Here is a 20,713-nt window from a genome sequence, read left to right as displayed (position 1 = left end):
TGGTGCCGATGAAAAGTCAAAGCGATATTTTGTTTAAAATAACTTGAGTGAGGAGAAACAAACGCTTCCATCTTAAGTGTGTTTAGAGACTTCGGGGGGAATTGGAATTGTAACTCGTATTTCCATTTAGAGGTCTGGTGTAAACACTGATGTTTCAACTTTGTGTGACTTGCCAACTTCGATATATTTGCTTTAGTATTGTTCCGCCCGTGTACACTGTCATGGGACAAAACGCGCAAGTTTAAATTGTCTGGATACATATTTATCTACTTTTATTTGTCGCAGACAAAGCACAGTTTATATCCTTAGCAATGAAAAAGTTCTTTGGTAAAAAAGGTTCGTCGCAATCTTTTCAAAGTCAGTTGCCATTGGGTGAACTTGCTTCAATCGACGAGAAAAGTCCAGTCGTTCTGCGCCGAACCTTAGATGGTTTAACTCTTGGACATCCTGGTGTCGGTCTGAGTCAAAATGGATCAGCGTCTTCACTGCCTGCACTAAGGTATGCGTATCTATTATGATGTAGTAAATATAGACCAAGTTAATAATGCTCAAGTTAATATAGCATGTTTTGTAAATACGCGGGCATAAAAAAGTCGCATTTTTTGTGAGCTACTGTCAGTCAAAATCAAACCAATTGGCGCCCTGTGTCCTTTATCTTTATCCTAATTTGTTATTTGTTATTTTCAACTTTCAGCAAAAGCAATCCAACTTCACCAATAACTTACACTCCACCAAGTCTGCGGAGATTGAAGAAAACAAAAAGTCACGACCAGTGCATGAGAAGCAACCTCACTTCCTTCAGTTCTGGAGCTTCTCTTTATTCTGACATTCTTACGCAATCTGACTCCATGACGTCACTGTCCCGCGACAGCTCCTCGCTAAACTCATCAATGACGTCATTATCCATCGCGGATAACAGTCCGCTTTCGTCATCGATGAACTTAACGGAATCGTTCAACTTGGGAAAAGAAACAAAGGCCAATAATGACGTCGAACAAGTTGGGGATTCTATGACGTCATCAGTTCATGAATCTGACTTTTCCTCCACGTCCGAAAAGAAAAAGAAAAAGGGAATTTTTCGGCTTCCGTTTATTCATCGTCATAAAGACGACAAAAAGCGCAGAGGATCAGCTGATATGACAGGCGATCTCAGTCCAACTGGAAGAAACAAAAGATCACAAAGTTTAACTACTGAAAATATTGGTGATCTCTTAAATCGCATCCAGGAAGAAAACGCTGACCTTCAACTAGCGGTAGGAGTTGTTGTAATAAATTATTATTCATGTAATTTCCTAGTCTTGATTATTGCGCAATACCTGACATAAAGTTACGACGTGCCGTATCTTTGTACGTGAGTACACATGGACGATCGTTGACATTATGAAACTTTACGACCTGAGTAATAATACCGACACGTTTTTTGGCAGGCCATTTTTCAACGAGACTTTAAAGTGATTGCACATGTAAAAACCTGCGTCATTAAAAATAACTGCCTTACTTATGCACTGATTTCCGCAAAAGACACGTTTGCAAAGTCGTTGTGTACATTTCTGAAAACGATTCATGACAAAGCGAAATTCCTTTTTGCTTTCGATGGAAGGTCTTTGTACGTAACAACGCTCAGGGTCAACGAGGTCTCCGTAGCGTTGCTGGGCATTAAATAAACGCTCATAAACCTTTAGTGCTGAAACGGGAAATACCAACATATCGACATGAAAGTAAAAGTTGAATCAAAACTAAAACCAGTACAAGAAGATCTAGACCAGGGACTGAAAGTGTAATAAAATGTTATTATGTAAAAATTGTTTTACCTAAAAATACACGACCTTATTCTGTTTTATGACAAAGACTGACAAATTTCATCAGCTTAACATCTAGACAAAGCTTGTTAAGTATTTGACAATGCACGGCAATACAAATGTACCGTGTGTTTTAGCATCCACGGTCACAGGAGGCCGTACTGCCGCAGGTTCAAAACAGTTATATGTCTTTCTTTGTATAATGTCTTGTTTATTTTTTTAGGTTCGTGGTAAAGATGAAGAACTGAAATTGCTCAACGCTTCCATTGATATTTCGAATCGAACTTGGGAAAGCAAAGTTGAAGCTCTTCAGAAAGATGTGATCCAGCAAAGAAAGAAAAACGAAAAGCTTACACAAATGATCACTCATGATTTGCATCCAACCACTAGGTGGGAGCAGATATAAAGTTTGGTGTGTAATTTTGTGTGGGAATTGGTAACATCGGTCATACGCCGAACCATAGATAAAAGAAGAAAACCTGATCGGGATTCGAGGATAACCTGGGTTCGAATCCCGATGCGGTTAAAAAGAAGAACAAAATATAATTGGCAACATCGATCGCGACATCCGACCCATAATACAAGCAACGTTTTGTTATAAAACGCAGAATTACACCTTTGTCCAAGACAAGTACCCCGTTATTGAGCTTTAAAAAATATTTATTTTACAGTAAAAGGGTTCCTGTAGAATTGTCCCCAAAGTCACCCAACCGTAAAGAAAGCAAGGAATCGCACGAATCTGTTCATGAAACGCCTGTTATTCAACGCAGAGGTGTTTGGGAACCAAGCAGAAAAGTACAAATGCGTGTTTATTGATCATTATCAATTTCATTTTTACTTTGCACTCTGTAACCAATGTTTTTCCACTTTCACTGTTTTCCAGTTTATTGTGACAAGAAACTTTGAAAAGACACCGGAAGTGCGTCACAAGCTGGAGAAGGCACTTTTGTCGAGTAAATGTCTGAGTCAGTTGCCAAACGATATTATAACTAAGATCGTAGATGTCATGAAAGTTAAAAGAATAAATAAAGGTGGGAAATACCAAAAATACTTCATAGCCAGAGATGCACTTTGTATTGTTTACCATTGATGGACCGCTAACAAATGTTGGATTTAGTTTCGTTTAACACTAATTTGAATCATTATTTGTCTGATTTTTTTCACTCTAAAGCAAAATGCTGTTAAAGGTGAACGACTTATGGCGGAATCAACACTCGGAGCAAATTTTTACGTTTTGGCTGAAGGAGATTGTCGCATTTACAAAAGTACTGCTGAGTTAAGTAAAGGGAGCAACTTGATGATCGGCGAGAGAGTTCCGTTGTGGAGTGTGTTTGGGGAAACCGACATATTTTATCACACAAGGAGGGTTTCAAGTTGCAAGAGTGTGCAGCCAGGCGTGGTAAATAGCCATAGATACATTTATCGACTTATTATTTGTGTAAATTAAACAATTAACAGTGGCGAAAACGATGTGCGTGTAAATGATTTGTTATTTTTACACAACTAATAGAAAAAAAGGCTAACATAGAAATACAAGAAATTTACCCAACGTTAAATTTTAATTAAAGCTGAGTATTGGAACATTGTCTCTGCAGTAATTGCTTTTTATAACAGTAAACTTAAGAAGTCAGTAGGAAAGCATTGCCGTTAACCTCATTATCCGTCTTCAGGTTTGGTTCATCAGCAGAGATGAATATACGAGTGTGGTGAGACAGCAGGATATCAACAAACGAAAGAAAGAGATTTATAATTTCCTCAGAAAAATCGAATGCTTTCGAAATGTGGAAAGGGTTCAGTTCCAGGATTTGATCAAACAATGCAAGGTAAAAATTTTATCAAACCATCGACAAAATGTTGCCTGGAAGTCGTTAAGTTGGACTTTCCATATTTTAGCAATTTCTGCAATACGCCGTGTCAGTCTATAACTTTCAGTAGTTGCTGGTACACTGTTTGGACGGTTCAAAAACTTATCCCACGAGCTTTCGCGAGCTTAATCTCGCTTTTTCAGGTGCTGCAAAATCCATCTACCACTAAAACTTAAAATTATCCAAAAATATTTTTTATCAAGCATTAACGTCTTGTTCAGGTAGAGCATTTTTCTAATGGAGATTATATGGTCAGACAAGGCGACGCCATTACGAATATTCTCGTCATAAAGGAAGGAAGTGTGAGAGTAACAAAGTAAGTTATAGAAAGGGGGATCAAAAACCTAAACTGTTGCGATTCAATAAAATAAGATGTGAATTATCAGTTTCACGAACGTTTATGACAATATTTTATATTCAGACACATTGATGGAACGGAATCCCTTCTAGAAACGCTCACTGTGGGTCACGTTATTGGTGACGTCACGGACTCTTCGACTCACGTGGGCAACTACATAGCAACGGACAGCGAAGTGAGAAATTAGTTGTCAATTGTTTACACGACGTTATTGCGATGCTTACTATCCATCAGGTTGTTCAATGCATTGTCATTCCAAGTGAAAAGTTCAAAAACATACGTCATCTCATTACGTCACCTGCGAAACAAGTGACGTCAGAGCACGTGGAGAAAAATTTCAAGATGCATTTTACTTCCTCTGATGGTGGAAGTGAGGGAAGCGAGTCGAGCGGATACGGGAGTGAAAGTAGGAAAAGAAACAGGAGCAGGAATTATGGGGAGAAGCACGAAATGGAATACAGGAAAATTAGCGAGTAAGTCAACACACGAAAAACTTACAATATATAAGATTAAACTCAGTCCTGTTCTCTTTGTCAAAGGGGGTTAGTAGGCAAAAAAATGTATGCGTTTCAAATTAAAGCATTTTTTTGCACGTAAAGTTACCACGTACATCAACAATACATAAAATAGCATGGGCCGTAAGGTTTATCGAGTCAGGCGCCAATTAAAAAACTTTTTAACTTATTTCAGAAAGCTGCAGGGAAAAAGTAGGGACCAATTCAACTACATTTCAACTATTGGTAACGGAGCATTTGGTACAGTTGACCTCGTTGCGACCAACTCAGGAGAGTATCACGTTTTTGCCATCAAGGTAACATATAAGGTGTGGTCGCCTAAACAAACTGTAACAAAATGTCGCTGATTTACAGAAACTTTCTCGACAAGAAATTCTGCAATCAGAGCAACAACAACAAGTTAGAAGTGAACGAGCTTTACAACTTCATACGTCACAACACTGCCCCTTTATTGCGTCACTTTACAAAACATTCGAAGACAACAAGTAAGTTTCATAACGTTTTGGCTTCTGAAACTCACACGAAACCCTGTAATATTTCGGTTTGCAAAGTTGATTACATACTGATGAAAAGGGTGGTTACCATGAGCAAGGCCAACTTAAGGCTAAACCACATAGTTTAACATAGGCAAACTAAGATTGTTAGCATGTCGACCACGAAGGTTTTATGGATCAACCGAAAAACTGCTATAAACAGTTTTGGGTCACGATGACGGATTATAACAAAATCCATAATTGAACATAAACGGAAAAATACGGGTTTAAAGGCAACAATTAAGATAACAGTAGTTTTAGTAAGGGCTATAAGTGTGTTTTATGTATACTTTTCTGCCATACGCAATTTTAGCAATAAATAATTAGCAGTACGTAGATTCGCAGTTCGTATAGTTATTTATAACAACACATACAACACACAAAGGCTACTAAGTTGACGAAAGTGAAATATTAGCTAAATATTTGATTTTGAAATACGTTTATTCCCAATAATGCATCACGGCCCTTGACAACCATGTTGATTGTGTCTATGTCTGTCTATTTATATTTTATCAAAGGATTTTTTGAGGAATTTGAACTCCAAACTCAAAGTAAGTATATACAAAGTACATGGGCTGGAATCTTGTTTCGTGTGAACAATACACTAGATATTCAGCAGATAGTTATGGAGATAAGGTTTCAGGACATCAGGCGCACTGACTATCAGCAATATAACGTTTACTTTGTTGTTGAAATCGTTTACTTTGCAATTAGTGTGAGGACAAATACGAAACAGGCGCTCACTCAACCCCGTTGCAAAATTATTTTAGATTGTATTTATTCAACGTTTTGTCTGACTCTAACCCATGCGAAAAGTTTATTGCGCCAGAACGATAGTTTTTAAAAAAAATTAGGTATATGCCTGGCAGCAACAGCACCACGATAAATACAGAAGTTAAAACTGGCATTGGCATCGACAAAACCTTGGAGCAGAGGTACATAAACTGGAGGGCGTGGAAGGTTTGTTAGACCATTCAGTAATCTATCCATGTTTAGTTATGTGTACAGAAACCTTTGCCCTAAAACAACAAAACAACAGAGACGATGGTAACTGTCGACTGAGTAGGCGACCTGCGATGTGCAGTGTTAAAATTGTCGTCCACTAAACCACCCACCTGGTTTGAGAAAACAACCTCCATTCCTCTTATTGAGGAGTTATAATAAAAATAAATATAAAGCTGTTTTTAAAATGGAAATTTTTGAGGAGTGGAGGGCCCAAGATTTGACAAATAATGTCGGGAGGGCGGGAGAAAAAATGTGTAGAACCACTGCCTTATAACGGTTATCAAGTCAGGCGCCTACTGATAACTTGCCTTTTCTCGGAAACAACAGTATTTCTAATAACGAAACAAGGCTGAAAACATGATCTTCAAACGGTGGAAAGTCCAACACACGAGGTTGGGAAAATCTTTTAGTCACAAGATGACGTCAGTTAAATATTTACTTTTCGTCACGAAATCTTTTCAAGTGGTTTTCTTCTGATTTTTTTTGATTCCGCGGGACTTGGGTAATGATTGATCATATATATCTCTCACATTGCCGGCGAATTTATCAATATTTCAGTGGTCTTCAACCTTTTTTGCTCAGCAATCGCCCATTTTTTCAAGTTTTGCAACAAATTCGCACCAGACATTTGTTTAAAACATGGTTAAATTTTTTGTTGATTGTTTATAACCTGATAGCATCTTTCAAAAGTCTTTTAACCGTGGGCTTTCTGTTACAAAATTGTTGTTATTATTGCGTAACAATGAGTTTTACAAAGAAACCACCCGCCCTACAGAAAATTTCTGAAGAAAGTATAACTATAAGTTAACAACACGTTTTTCCACATTCCACATGTCTACATGCATAACAATGTTCAATTGTGACGAGAAATACATAACAATAAACCTACATAGTGGTAACCGTTTTTCTTATTGCAAAGGATAAGATTGACATTGTACAGCACACTTCACGTAGCAATCGTCCCCCGAAAATATTGGGCTTCCACCAAAGCTTGTGCTTGCTACGTCACTGGTTTCTTTAAATAAGCCATCAACTGGAAAGAACATTTAAATTTGGCGAACGTCCAACGCACAATCTTCAAATACAAACATACTTATTAAAGAAATTAACCTTCTCTTGTTTATTTTCCAGATTTGTTTACCTTGTTATGGAATATTGCGCTGGTGGAGAACTTTTCTCATTACTGAAGAGATTGAAACGATTTGAGAATAATTCTGCAAGATTTTATTCAGCTTGTATGATTGAAGCTCTCGCTTATCTGCATTCCCGCCATATTGTATTCAGAGATCTGAAGGCAAGTTACACAACCTAAAACATTGCTTTGATATCTATGTGGTAATTTTTTGTACTGGAGTAATGATGATTTACAACATATTTAGCCCTTAGGAAATAAACATTGAGACATTCAAAATATGCCCATATTAGTGTGCCAAATGTGCCTCTTTTTCCTGCCCAAGCAATACCTTTTCGATAAGTGCTGTTTTTTCAACCGGATCATAATCAATGGTGATTTCAACTGATGTATTTAACGTTAAAAAAATATTTGCACATCCAACTTCTACCTTTGTTTCAACAATAGTCCCCTAATCAACACTTACGCACTTAGCCGGAAAACGTTGTGATCAACAAAAACGGTTACTGCAAACTGACTGACTTCGGGTTCGCAAAACATCTTGGAGGAGGAAGAACTGCACCTCGTACTTACACTTTCTGTGGAACACCCGAATACATGGCTCCAGAAACTATTCTCTATAAAGGTTTTACAAATAGACAGACGTGTGTTATATTTTGGAAATTATTGGAAATTTAATGTATGGACAATATATCCATGGGAAATGTTTCATAAAACATCAAAACATTGTAATTTATCATGCGTTTGTTCACTTTCAGTGCCCCATGACGTAGTCACATCTTTTCGTCAACAAGCTAACAACGTAACGAAATGTTTTTTTCTCAGCTCAGACTGTTACTGTTGACTTGTGGGCTCTGGGAATTTTCATTTTTGAACTTCTCACGGGGAAGGCCCCGTTTCGCAACTCCAACCGGAAAGATTTGGGCGAGTTGATACTCGGAGGAATTCAAACAAATTTAGAGGTGAGATCTGAACCAAAAAGTCGAATATCACGTAAACCGATTCAACATTCTCAGGAGGCAAAGGAGAATAAAATACTCAGCGAATCCGCGTTCTCTTTAATCGACGAATTATGTCAAATAAGACCCGAGGAAAGAATTGGATCAGGAAGGAACGGATTTGATGACATTAGCGCACATCCATGGTTCCAGGGTTTTGATTGGATGTCCCTACGATTGAGGTTGGTTCGTTATGTGGAGGAACCAAAATCGACATAACTTAGTATAAAATCGTAACTCATGTCCAAAGATACATCAGAGTAACAGAAATCGTGCAAGCGATAATGTTATGTTGGATTATTCCACTGCGAAGCATATCTTGCATTAGATCGGAGTGCGAATTGTTATTGTTTCCCAAGCACAATAAAAGTTTTTATTATGTTCAAATTTATTTTTTATCTGACCAGTCGGGGGCAAGAATAAAAAATTATGTGGGGTTCGAACCCGTGATCCCCGTCTTACGAAGTTTGACAAAGTGGGAAACAATAATTTTGTTTCATATCACATCCACGTTCAAGAAGCAAAAGTGCGGAGGAATAAATAAAAACCAAAATTACTTTTTAGGACACTACAAGCTCCGTGGATTCCAAAACTAAAAACAGCTCACGACACTCATTATTTCGATACAAGCAACAAAGAAGCGGAAAGAGAGTTCGAAAATTTCGACGGAACATGTTTTTGACAAAGAAGAAGAACTTGTTCATAAACTGAAATGCAATGAAAAGTTAAAAAAAATATTTCATGATCTATTGACGTAACGAGATCATGAACTTACGCAAGACCATGTCTATGAAATAACATTTGCACGTGTTAACTTATTTTTCTTCGTGTATGTGGTGACGCAGCATTTTCCTGTCTATATTAATTAGGATATCTAGAGATTGGGGCTCGTATTCACAATTGTGCTTAAATAATCGCAATATGTAGACTATAACTTACTTCAACAAAAATACTGGTGTGGGCCTAAGTTAAAAACTTTTTCTGATGTAGAATTAATATTCCACGTTAGTGATTCTTATATAATTCACTTTTCTGTTTCTGCTGAACATTTGCGCTACTTTTTGCACTTTTCGCCACATTTACGCGAACTACATCACACTGTGATATGTACAAATCAGACCGTGATATTTTCCAAATGAAAATTTTACAATTTAAGATTTTCCTCATTTTTAATTGTTCGGAGATAAGAGATCAAAAACGTTTTTTGAACATGTAAATTTGCCACTTTTGTTTAAAACATACCTGATGTACACAGTAAGATTTAATATCTAACAATTCAACGAATGATTTTTATTGTAAATGGTGAGTTCAATTATAGCAATCTGTGCTTTGTGTTTATACTTTATGTTTCAACGCACGTTAAAATGCAACACCATAAAAATGTTGTTTTTTCGCAAAGTTCCAATTAAGTACTGTAGTAAATACGAAACACCAAAAAATTTCCAATTTCTTTTGACAAAAAAAACACAGCAATCAAATATTTGGACATAGATTATTGTTTAAATAAATCTAGTGTGGAGGTTGGCAAGTCGTGCAAGTTTACAAAATGACCCGCAACAAACAACTATTATCCAACCCACTATGTAGGAGATAGCAATCTTTCCCCAATTCGGCGTTGAAGGATTAAACTGCGACGAACGTCCATTATTGTGCATCAGCTGATAATGAAAACGTGTGATGCCAAAAAATACGTTCCGTGGAATATGAAGATTAAATTAAGCTAACAAAACTATGTCGCGGTTTGGCTAAGCCCAAAGTGTCTGGTCCACGTCTTACGTTTTTGGCCAAAAACGGTATGTCGCTCACGCATTCAAGCATAACAGTGTTTCACACTTCGCTGATCAATTCCCGGGGTTTGTGTTAAGTGCGAAAACAACAATATTTGAATCTAAACACGTGCAAATAACAATCTGCAAAGGACCCTGGCAAGACATCCTTCCGGTGGTTTTGGACGTAAAAACGAACGAATAAATTGAAAGCAGTTAATCATGGCTCACGTTACCGCATTCCAAATTTAAATTGTTTTGCATGAAACTATTTTCTTTCAAAAAACATATTTTTTATTGCAGTTGGATCACAAAGCAGGTTCCAGTTTCAACAATGTGCATTGTGTGATTTAAAACAAGAAGTATTTTAAACAAAACACCACGTTCAACACAATCACCCACATAACCGATAACTCGGCTTAAATAAAAATTGAAACAAAACAATTTAGACATAAAAAAGTAATGGAACAATTTTTGAACCAACATGACTTTAGTCACGACACAAACTACAGATGTGACGACTTCAAACTTTTCATTTGTGTCATACTTGGTTGTAAGGTTTAAGTTTAAGTCTTGGAATAATATTCATAGACGTGAGTTCTTGAAAGAGAAGCTTGCATGCATAGGGAATTTTTAAAGTTGCAACTTCTTTGGACGATTTGCAAAGTTGGCACCATTTGTCATATCCCAGCAAACCACATTTTCCACAAACATCAACCTGTGGACAAATTTATGGGATTTAGGGATGAGAGCAATTCATGAAAGCCATTTAAACTATAATAATACTCAATTGTGTACGTTTTTGTTGATATGAATTGAGCACAAAGGCAACATAGTTGATCATGTTGGTGATATTACTGACACTTGTTTACAGAAGTTACTATATTGTACTGGTTTACTACAGTGTTACTATACTTGTTATTCATTGGGAGAAATAAAAGTATGGATTATTGTTTATTGTGTCCACGGAACATAATAAGTTGGAAGCATGTATGTAGACCCACACCAAGTACAGAACAAACCTCGAACTGATCACTTGATATCATGAGTCGTTCCAAAAGTAACATGCTTGCCCCGTAACCAATCAGACAATCCCTCTCCATTTCACCCAATCGCAATCCACCATCTTTAGATCTACCTTCTGTTGGTTGCCTGTTTTTTTATTTATAAAGTAAAATAAATCTCCAACACAAAAACATGATATTTTAGCATTCTGAATAAAAAAATTGTCATTTATACAAATGAATCTGAACAGAAAATAGTTATATACTATAATCTTATCACAAACATATCAAACAATCAGATTAATTTACTGTAAAATGCAGCAATTTTTTAAATACACACAAAAAAGTATATTTTTATACAAATAAATTCAAAACCTGGTAAGAACAGCCCTTGGTCCTCGTGCTCTAGCATGCATTTTATCCAAAACCATGTGTTTGAGCTTCTGGTAGAACACAGGGCCGTGGTAGATATACGCTTCTAGTGATTCTCTGAACCATTACCAAAATATGAAAGTGGCAATAGGGACAAGAGTGTATTTGCACATAAAACACATTTATCCTTGTTTCTTACTATTCATTAGGCTAGTTTTAGGAAGACATACCCAGTGATTCCGGAAGTTAAACAATCCTTTCCAAGATAATTAAATCCATGATCACTGAGAACTTTAGATAAAACTTCAACCTTATCACCCCCAAATGCTGTTCCATAATGAAACTTTGCTTCAATCGCACCTGAAAAAACAAACTCGATAAATAAGAAATTGGTAAATTTTTCAACAGTTTCTATAACTAGCCGATTGCAATCTGAGACAATTGTTTCTAACAAATGAAAGATTGAAAACATTTAGATATATTGTTGCACACACTTTGTGGTACACCAAATATTAATATCCTTCACGGTAATATCAACAGTAACACATAAAACAAGTTATGGAAAAAACAACAACCTAAAAACAAGTTATGAAAACACACCAGCTTTGCTTCCGAGCAACTCCAGCAATTTTCCGACAGTCATGCGGGAAGGGTAACCATGTGGATTCATAATAACATCAGGACAAATCCCCTGATCATTGAAGGGCATATCCTCTTGCTGGGCAATCAGACCGGTAACTCCTACACACACAAGTTCTCAATTGCAACATTTTTGTCACTTAAGGAACAGTGTCAAACCTTTCTGTCCATGTCTGCTGCTAAATTTATCTCCTAATTCAGGTCTTCGTGTTTGCCGTAAGAGCATTTTGATCAAAAAAGATTCCTCGGTGTTTGATGAAACCATGACCTAGTGCATTAGGAAGACTTCTTTATTTCAAATCTTTAATTGTTTTTTTTTATAGGTTATATAGATGAAGACCAAAACTATGAGCCTGCTGGCAAGCTTGGACAAGGAATAAATATTGTGTTTTATCATCCATGGATGCTTACTACATACACATTCACCTTTCATCTATGGAAAATATTTTTTGCATTCAAACATTCAGAAATTAATTTTGTTGCAAAAACATGTTGACATAACTTCATATGTGCATTGTGTCTCACTTATTTATGAAGTTTTATTGGGTATGTTGGCAAAGAAGGCAAACATGGGCCAACTAAAAGTTGTCAGATGAATTGCAAAATACCTTTTCAATCATGGATGGAACTGGGCCACGATAAGAACTTGGTGTTTCTTTGTACTGCGGAGGTTGATCCTTGTTAATGACACTTGTTTGCAGTGGACATGACTTGTTTACCAACACCTACAATATTCATGTAATGTTTTTTATGTATGTAACATTCCAATGCTTAAATTAAATTATATGCAAACATGGCGGAAGCAACACAAAATGTTCCCAAGCACCTGTTTATTTTGTACTCTCATTCCAGGCATAACTATTCCATCTGCATCCAGTGCCTCATGTCTCCAAATTGGTTGTTTTGTATCAGCATCAAGTGCTGGACCCATAACTCGATCAAATGACTGGTTAGCGTAACGCTTCAAAATACACTTCTGGTTGCGGTAAACCAAACAACGACCATAACCTGGAGTTTAAAAAATATAAAAAAGACCTTATGAGTGTTTTACATTATGGTTTGTGGAAAATTCTTATTGGGGTTGATTTTTTGAAAAAAAATATTTTTCGATTTTCGATGCAAGCACTGAGATGTAGAAAATAATGTCAACTTGTCAATGGTAAAATATTAATAAATAAAACCACAAAACAAGCTAAGAATATAAAAATGATTCTTGTGTGGGTATAGCCTGACTATACCTCTATCCACCGATGCTTTGTTTAATACGAGGGCATCTTCAATATCATACCCACTGTAACTCATCACTGCAATAATTGCATTCTGTCCAGCAGGAAGCTTTTCAAAGTTAATAAGTTCAATTGTTCGTGATTTCACAAGAGGGGCCTGAAAATAATACTTAGTTGGTTTCAAATATATAACAACTCTCCATGTAAAAGCATTTAAAATTAGAGTGGATAAACTTTACCTCACTGGCCAATAGTTAATACAAATTTAACAGCCGGGCCAATGAGCTGTGCGATTATAAAGTGACGAAAGACAGCTCTGGTCTGTGTACCAGAGACTGATTTGAACAGTTGCTTAATAACAAAAAAGTGCAAAGATTTCTATTGAGCAGATAATAAAAAGATGACATCACCTGTGGGTAGACAAGAAGATACATGAGAGTATCGATACGTTGTTGTTGATTGTATCCGATAGTTCCTGTCATAATAAATTGTAAAATTATAAAGCAAATATACCTTCTTTACCCAAAAAATTATAGTTGTTTTTCTCCTTATTTTTTTCATTTCACTCTTTTGAAATTTTCAGATTAATTTAGATTTATTTTATATTCATGTCCAAATTAAATATCTCACCCATAGCTTGTTTCCCCATGGCACACTGGTAAGTGTTTCGGGGTGATTGGTTGTGATGTGGGTATGGGATTAACCCTGCACACACACCTAACAAAGTGAAGGGTTCGATCTCTAAATGGGTCGTCTTTCTACAAAAATAATGTTTGATTGAATAACTAATATATTTTTAAATCATAAGGTTCACAGGCTTCGCAGCCAAGGCATTGCAGCCAAGCTGGATCAGCCACTTTTCCCGACAAGTCGGAGCGAGATCTGAAAAATCAAGCTCCCGGTGAGGTTTGAACTCACGACCCTGGGCTAACCAGGCCCAACGCTCTACCAACTGAGCTACAGGAGCTCAGTGGCTTCACGGGGTATATTGTGGCCAAGGTACACTGGTGCGCAAGCGCACAACTTGTCAGGCGACCTTCACATGCGTAGAGGATCTCCACCACCGTAATCAGATAACGCAGAAGTAATGCCATGCTTATGCATAGCAAGGCGGGATCGCCCCACTGCGCAGGCCCTTTATATTTGGCGATCACAGCTCTAATATTCCGATCATAAGGTTCACAGGCTTCGCAGCCAAGCATGGCATTACTTCTGCATATTTTTAAATACTTGTTTATTAAAGATTCGTCAAGTGCAACATTGCAATCGTTCTCTTCATTAACATCCAGGAATTCCACAAGACCTCCACGAAGAAAGTCCTCAAAAGATCTGATGCCTCGTTTAAGTTCTTCTATGTGTTTAGGTGTAACTAGTGGTTTGCTTTTCTTAACAATGATGTAAGGCCTGGGGTAAAATAAGGTAAATTCACTATTTCCATAAAAATTTCGTTTTCATGTTCGACAAAAACATACACAAATAGTTCATTGCAAATGGATGAGAAAAAACGCATCACAGGATAGTTTTATATAAAGTTACCTATTTTGTTTGTAATTTAAGCAAATTTTTAAAGATGTTATAAATGTAAAAAAACAAAGAGTAAGTCATTGTTTAACTATTTGCAATGGCAAAATCCTTATTGTGTTAAATGCTCGCTACCTTACCTGCAAAGCCTTCCACCATCTGATGAAATGTATACAGTTCGATGAGCTCTGTTCGTGCAAACTGATATAAAATCATTTAGGTAACCATGGCGTCGCATCAGCCGTAAAGTGTAAACAAGATGTTCAGGTTCGCAAGTTACTCCAATCACATTTCCATTAAGAAACACCATGTACGTTTCCTTGGAATGTATTTCTTCACCTTAAAATAGAAAATGGGGTATTTTGAGATTCAAGATTCGTTTGTTTTGATCATCATCATATATAACACACATATTTAAAACACTCATATAAGCCCAGAAGAGACGAAAAAGGTCCAGTTACAACCAAAAAATGGTTTTTGAGTAGCGAACCTCTTTAAATCCACAAATGAGCCATAAAGATTGGTTTTAATATGATATGAAAAACAACTAAATTTTGTCTTATTAAAATATATCTTTTTAAAAATAGGCGAAATATATTTTTCTATTATTAAACATTTATAGAGCTGCTTGCTTGATATTTTTAACTCCAAATAGACTATTTATATTCAAATAGCTGGTTATTTTGATAAGAAAAAGACTGGACCTTCTTGCAGGAAACACAGATATGTTTTAGTTTATTTAACACGCTTTAGCAAAAACTCATGCCATTATCAGTTCAATGAATATCAGGTTTGCTTTCTGTTCACATTACCTGACAACATATAAACATCTTCCACTCCTAAATTAAATAGAAGTCGTTTTGTCGGTTCTTCCTCAACATCCACAGTTATATGAGTCATCAATGCAAGGTTTTTTACCAAGCCTTAAAAACAAAAAAGTACCAAATGTTATCCATTGAATATGTAAAAGGTATAGAGTATTGGCTATTTACCAAATATAAGACATGATAACTGTGGCAGAATCTAGCCCTTGATTAGGTTGTCTTAAAATCAGATACACAAATCTAACAAGATAACAATGTAAGTTTCAAACAATTTAGACATGATAAATGCAAAACAGCCATAAAAATCAATAACTGCACAGTAGCGCACACTTTTTAGGCCTGAAGGACGCATATTGGTGTTTCTATGAAAATTAGTTTTGTGCTGGGAAATGCCCACCGTGTAGACCTGTGTCACAATGGAAAGTCATGCATCACCAAGCAAAGCAGTGATGTATTTAAGTTTGAATGAGTGAACATGTGCGTGCTGTTGTCATGGCGAATATTAGGGTGTTTGGGGCAGTTTTAGTGGGGTTTTGGGCTATTCCAATTAGGTAGTAACTTGCTGGTGGGTGCTGCTGAAAATTATGTTGAAAATGGAGCAAACAAATCAGGCTGTATTTGTGGAAAAATGAATCGTTTAAGTGTCCAATCATTTGTGATTTTATGAAAGGTCCATCCCATATCTACAAATTTTGATCGAAATTAGTCTCCGAAAAAAAGGTTTAGCCACCCCCCTAGGGCCATTTGCCCCCCTGGTTACTCAGTATTTTGGCTAAAAGAGCAACAAAAAATGGAACTGGATTTTGCAGAAAAATGAATTGTTCAACTACCCACTCATTTGCATTTTTTTGCAAGTTCCAACTCTTCTCTATGCGATGGCATCAAATTTAGTTGCTGAAAAAGTGTCAAAGCCCTCCCCCAAGGGCTGGGTATACCCCCCTGTTGGTCATATGATCTTCCAGGAGGCCCAACAAGTCCTTGCTCTGTACAGTCTCATCCAGGAGCAAATTTTTTTTTTCAACTTTGTAGAATTTTAGGTCTCTATGTAAGTCACAAGACCCATCAACGGTCATTGGGAAACAAGCGGAACAGTCTCTAGATACATTACAGCCGAGGGCCTTGAAAACAGGATCTCTCTAATTTAATACCCATATAGGTCCTAAAGGTCTTAAAAGTGCACTGGCGATTGTGGCACTGGACCAACTTTATTTTACTAATAATGTAATGCTTGATATTTCTAACAACAAAGCAGTGAAACTCACCACAAGCTTCTCCCTCTGGTGTGTCGGACGGACAAAGCATTCCCCACTGAGAAGGTTGCAAGGAACGTGGTCCGCTTACTTTTCGAGTTTTCTCAAATTGTGAGTTTACGCGAGTCATCATTCCCAGTGCAGATATGTAAGAAAGTCTGCTTAGTACTTGCGTCACCCCCTTTCTCTCCATTTTAAAACGTTTTACAACCCAGTTTCCCTGCAAAAATATACATGTAGAAGGCTATAGATTTGAACGAAAAGCTTTTCTGAAATTACCATTTTTGAATCTCTGTTTTGAAAAAAATTTGAAACAAAACAATGGATTTACTCAATTCAATGCTGAGAATTCTCCAACACAAATAAAATATAATTTACACATGTAAGACAAAAACTTATAAACACAGGTAGATAGTTTGTGAATATTGCACACTGTTACGTACAGTTGAAATAGCATTGATCAGTGATGAAGTTATAAGATCTTGTCTCATGTGTCGCACGATATCAAACTGGGCAGCTCTGGGTTTTGGAATCGTCAAGTCGGCAATTTTCTTAAGTTCTGAATTGAATCTTTTGAAAAGATCCTCAAAAAGCAATGAAACCAACTAGAAAATATAATGTTAATTTTATTAATGCAGGGATATTACAAAAGTGTAAACAACAAGAAGCTGAATTAAAGTTATTATTTCATAACAAAGAACAGTTAAACGAAATCACATGACACTATATTCAGAAAAAACATGTTTTCAGTGTTTATTGCAAAAGTCTATACCCAACTACCTAATGACATCCTAATTGATTGCCATTAATGATGTGTCATTAAATTTGATTACAAATTTGTAAAATAATAATAAAGAAAATTTTTGGAAAACACAAAATCATGAATGTTCTGGTCATTTGAATTTTATAACAATTGAAAATATCCTGTCTATGAACAAATGAGCTATCAAGAAATATATTATAAAATTTGTAAAGCAGTATAAAAGATATTTGAATTCATGTATATACAATGCATATTGATAATATATGTTTATTAATATAACAAACTAATTATTGCAATGAATATAGAAGTTACACCCATAAAAAATAGTAATTACCCCTCCAGCTAACTCCATTCTTTTGTTGCCATAGTAATCTCTGTCATCAACTTCCAGTTGACCAAGTTGTGTAAGAACCACACGTCGGATCATCAACGCAAGGTAAATGGCCTGCACACAACAAAAACTTATAAATTAAATTTTTTTTTACAATTGAATTAAAGCATTTCTGTAGTTTGGTAAAATTTCTGAAGCAACTTATACAATGGTGAGTGGTTCACCTTTAAATAATAATTCCAGTCAATAACAGGCACATGAGCAAGTAAAGTGGTCGCCAACCAATCACGAGCTTCATCCGTCCTCGACCTTCTTATCGACCCCCATGAACTTCGCTGGCGCCGAATTTTGCTTCCAATGTATCGCGATGCTTGTAGTTGGGTAAAAATCTAAAAACATTTGTCTTTTTGTTATTATTGTCTGCTTGCAATAGACGAATATGAAAAAGCTCTGCAATATAAAATACAAAATTCACACATACCTGTAATTTTTGACATTCTTCGATAGATGGAGCAAAAAGTGCCATTAAACTTTCATCAGTTCCAATAAGTTGCATGATTGCTTGATCACTTTCTAGACCCATAGCCTTTAATAAAACAATCAGTCAGTTAGGCCAATTATTATGTAGTTAATAACACCAACCACTATTTCAAAGTACAAAATAAATATAAGCAGTTTTGTAAATTCTTTCTTTTTTGTCATTTTTTTACCTTGAATACCACACACACAGGCATATCTTCATTGAGTGCATTTTGTTGAATGTAAAAGTTGCCTTTCTTCTGAATCACATTAACTCGGGTTTTCTTCTCATGGGTCGAACTGTGCACGGAACAGGAAACAAAATGTTTTCGGTCTCTTTCAACGATCATTCTGTTTTTTGATATTTGTTCTTGAATGAGAATGACCTGAATACAAACATACCAATGCCAGAAGGTGCTTGAATAAAGGATCATTTCAGAGCTCAGCCAGAAAAAATAAAAAAATCAACATGCACCTTCTCAACTCCTTTACATACAAAATAGCCACCAGGATCGTAAGGACATTCATTCATTTTTGCAAATTCAGCAGCATTCTTGCCATTCAAAACACAGTTTGAACTTCGCAACATGATAGGCATTCTACAATATACACAAAAATTTATGATAGTATAAATCTTGGTTGTTTTTATTTATTTTAGTTTGTCACATTCCAATGAAGAAACTAACTATCAATTAAAATTTCACAATTCTTTAACTTAAAGCACACAACATACCTTCCAATTGCCAATCCTTTTCTAATAACCCTTTGCTGACCCCTAGTGTACTGAATGTCAACAGTGATTGGTGCTGAGTAAGTCATGTCACGTAACCGACATTCATGTGGTGTAACTGCTCGTGTAATTGTAAAGCTTTCTTCCACATCTGGCTGACCTAAAACGATAATGAAAATATAAGAAGTTGTTTTTTCAACAATCTTGATTTTTGGTCAACTTTATGAAAATATTTGTCAATATTTTCCGTCAACTACTATTTCTTAAATGCAATTTGCTTCATTTAAATATGAATTGAGAAAAACATGGTACTGACAATTTGCTTTATAACACACATTTGTTGGGTTGACAATAAAACTTTGTGCAGGCTTTTTTTACCATTATCAAGCATCATAATTAGTTTAAAAAGCAGATCATAAAAATCAGAAAGATATGAAATCCGAAGAAAATGTCAGTTGACTTAAACTTGTGTTGTAAGTTTCTCACCAACATGAATATCAAGGTACTCAAGATACCAGTTTGGATCAGCATCACTCAAAACTTTCTTATTGGCTTCAACAATCTTCTTAATGTCAATGTTAATAAAATAGTTGAACGAGTCAATGTGTTGTTTTACCAACCCCTTAACCTTGAGAAACTCAGGAAGAAGCAACCATTTTTCCTGCAAAAGAAGAATAATAAAAAACAAAAATTCAATATCATCAAAAACTTTGTTCCATTAGTATCATAACCACATGATAAATGCATCAAAAGTGAGTTGCAGACTGCAGTGTGCACGCTGTTAGGCATGTCTATCAACAAACTATAGTTTGTTTTATTCAGAATTTATTCCTTTTTATCGATCCCATGATATGATTCAGAAAACATATATTAGAAAGTATACATTCCAGATTGGAAGGTTTATAAATTTGGTGGAGGATTTTTTCGGTCAGTGATGATTGCATAGACTAGCCATTTTTATACCCATAAATAGGTTTACATGCCTTAGTTTCATTGATGTAAATTAACGTGAATACAAAAACACCTACCTGAAGTGCCAGTATTGGCTTTTTGAGATCTTCTTCCTCCATTTTAGGCGCGCTTGAAATATCGAAAACTGAATTCGATCTATTTTGTTTACATTTTTGTCAAACACGTGCTACTTCTATCCGTGTCTGCAAGGCAAGTATACAATCACGAATTGTACAACTTATTAAGTCGCCAATGATGTATTGTTATCTTCCAGGGCCTAATTTACTACCCATTTGATTTATTCTCTGAAAAAATGTGGAAAAAGACATTTTTTGAAGCAAAAACGTGGTTTGAAAATGAGTGTGAATACAGAGAGACAAAATTTCGCTTGATACGCATGAGAGGTTAGCATACAAATAACAAAATATACATACAGACATGAGTATTATACATGTATAATCTAAAACCAATGTCACTTACATATACTATGTAATAGCCCTTAAGAATATTAGTGGCAATAAAGTAAAGTTTATCTGTGTTAAATGTAAGTCCCTGCAAAATCTTCATCAGGTGTTTGACCGGATGACCGGGATATGGTCGAATTAACGCAAA

The 20,713-nt window shown here is 35.9% G+C and overlaps 2 protein-coding genes and 1 non-coding gene across 3 annotated transcripts; 1 reads left to right on the top strand and 2 right to left on the bottom strand.

Annotated features, from left to right (window-relative positions):
• The first annotated feature begins 311 nt into the window (after nt 1-311).
• LOC145909589 (cGMP-dependent protein kinase 1-like) lies at nt 312-8,887 on the top strand. The gene is made up of 17 exons (XM_082996965.1): nt 312-499; nt 695-1,253; nt 2,023-2,189; nt 2,471-2,594; nt 2,683-2,830; nt 2,987-3,198; nt 3,470-3,622; nt 3,886-3,980; nt 4,086-4,197; nt 4,257-4,495; nt 4,713-4,833; nt 4,892-5,022; nt 7,207-7,369; nt 7,682-7,832; nt 8,033-8,169; nt 8,224-8,387; nt 8,770-8,887. The coding sequence occupies exons 1-17, from the start codon at nt 312-314 to the stop codon at nt 8,885-8,887; spliced, it is 2,982 nt and encodes a 993-aa protein (XP_082853091.1).
• A 771-nt stretch (nt 8,888-9,658) lies between these two features.
• On the bottom strand, nt 9,659-20,371 carry LOC145909286 (DNA-directed RNA polymerase III subunit RPC2-like). The gene is made up of 24 exons (XM_082996655.1): nt 20,179-20,371; nt 19,637-19,811; nt 19,154-19,310; nt 18,896-19,019; nt 18,612-18,806; nt 18,383-18,487; nt 18,126-18,290; nt 17,905-18,015; nt 17,251-17,412; nt 16,820-17,027; nt 15,546-15,656; nt 14,874-15,072; nt 14,443-14,616; nt 13,843-13,970; nt 13,623-13,687; nt 13,225-13,369; nt 12,813-12,994; nt 12,595-12,711; nt 12,146-12,254; nt 11,948-12,088; nt 11,578-11,707; nt 11,351-11,464; nt 10,994-11,123; nt 9,659-10,689 (listed from the first exon to the last, which is right to left on the bottom strand). Exons 1-24 carry the CDS (start codon nt 20,218-20,220, stop codon nt 10,513-10,515), a joined length of 3,366 nt encoding a protein of 1,121 aa, XP_082852781.1. The 5' UTR covers nt 20,221-20,371; the 3' UTR covers nt 9,659-10,512.
• On the bottom strand, nt 14,106-14,179 carry Trnat-ggu (transfer RNA threonine (anticodon GGU)). The gene has a single exon. It is a non-coding gene; the product is annotated as a tRNA-Thr (tRNA).
• Nucleotides 20,372-20,713: the final 342 nt, after the last annotated feature.

The sequence above is a fragment of the Ascidia mentula genome, chromosome 7 (assembly GCF_947561715.1).
Source record: "Ascidia mentula chromosome 7, kaAscMent1.1, whole genome shotgun sequence".
NCBI classification, from domain to species: Eukaryota; Metazoa; Chordata; class Ascidiacea; order Phlebobranchia; family Ascidiidae; genus Ascidia; species Ascidia mentula.
Note: the sequence above shows the minus strand (reverse complement) of the source record. Positions and strands in the feature narration are given on the sequence as shown.

What these genes read in the sequence shown, in the direction of transcription:
- LOC145909286 (XM_082996655.1), bottom strand. Translation starts at nt 20,220, where the DNA reads ATGGAGGAAGAAGATCTCAAAAAGCCAATACTGGCACTTCAG. An exon ending in GTACCTTGATATTCATGTTG is followed by an intron (nt 19,311 to 19,636) that starts GTGAGAAACTTA and finishes TTATCGTTTTAG; the next exon opens with GTCAGCCAGATGTGGAAGAA. An exon ending in ATCTTCTTGTCTACCCACAG is followed by an intron (nt 13,370 to 13,622) that starts GTGATGTCATCT and finishes TATTATTTTCAG; the next exon opens with GCCCCTCTTGTGAAATCACG.
- LOC145909589 (XM_082996965.1), top strand. Translation starts at nt 312, where the DNA reads ATGAAAAAGTTCTTTGGTAAAAAAGGTTCGTCGCAATCTTTTCAAAGT. An exon ending in TTTGGGAACCAAGCAGAAAA is followed by an intron (nt 2,595 to 2,682) that starts GTACAAATGCGT and finishes ACTGTTTTCCAG; the next exon opens with TTTATTGTGACAAGAAACTT. An exon ending in AGAAACTATTCTCTATAAAG is followed by an intron (nt 7,833 to 8,032) that starts GTTTTACAAATA and finishes TTTTTTTCTCAG; the next exon opens with CTCAGACTGTTACTGTTGAC.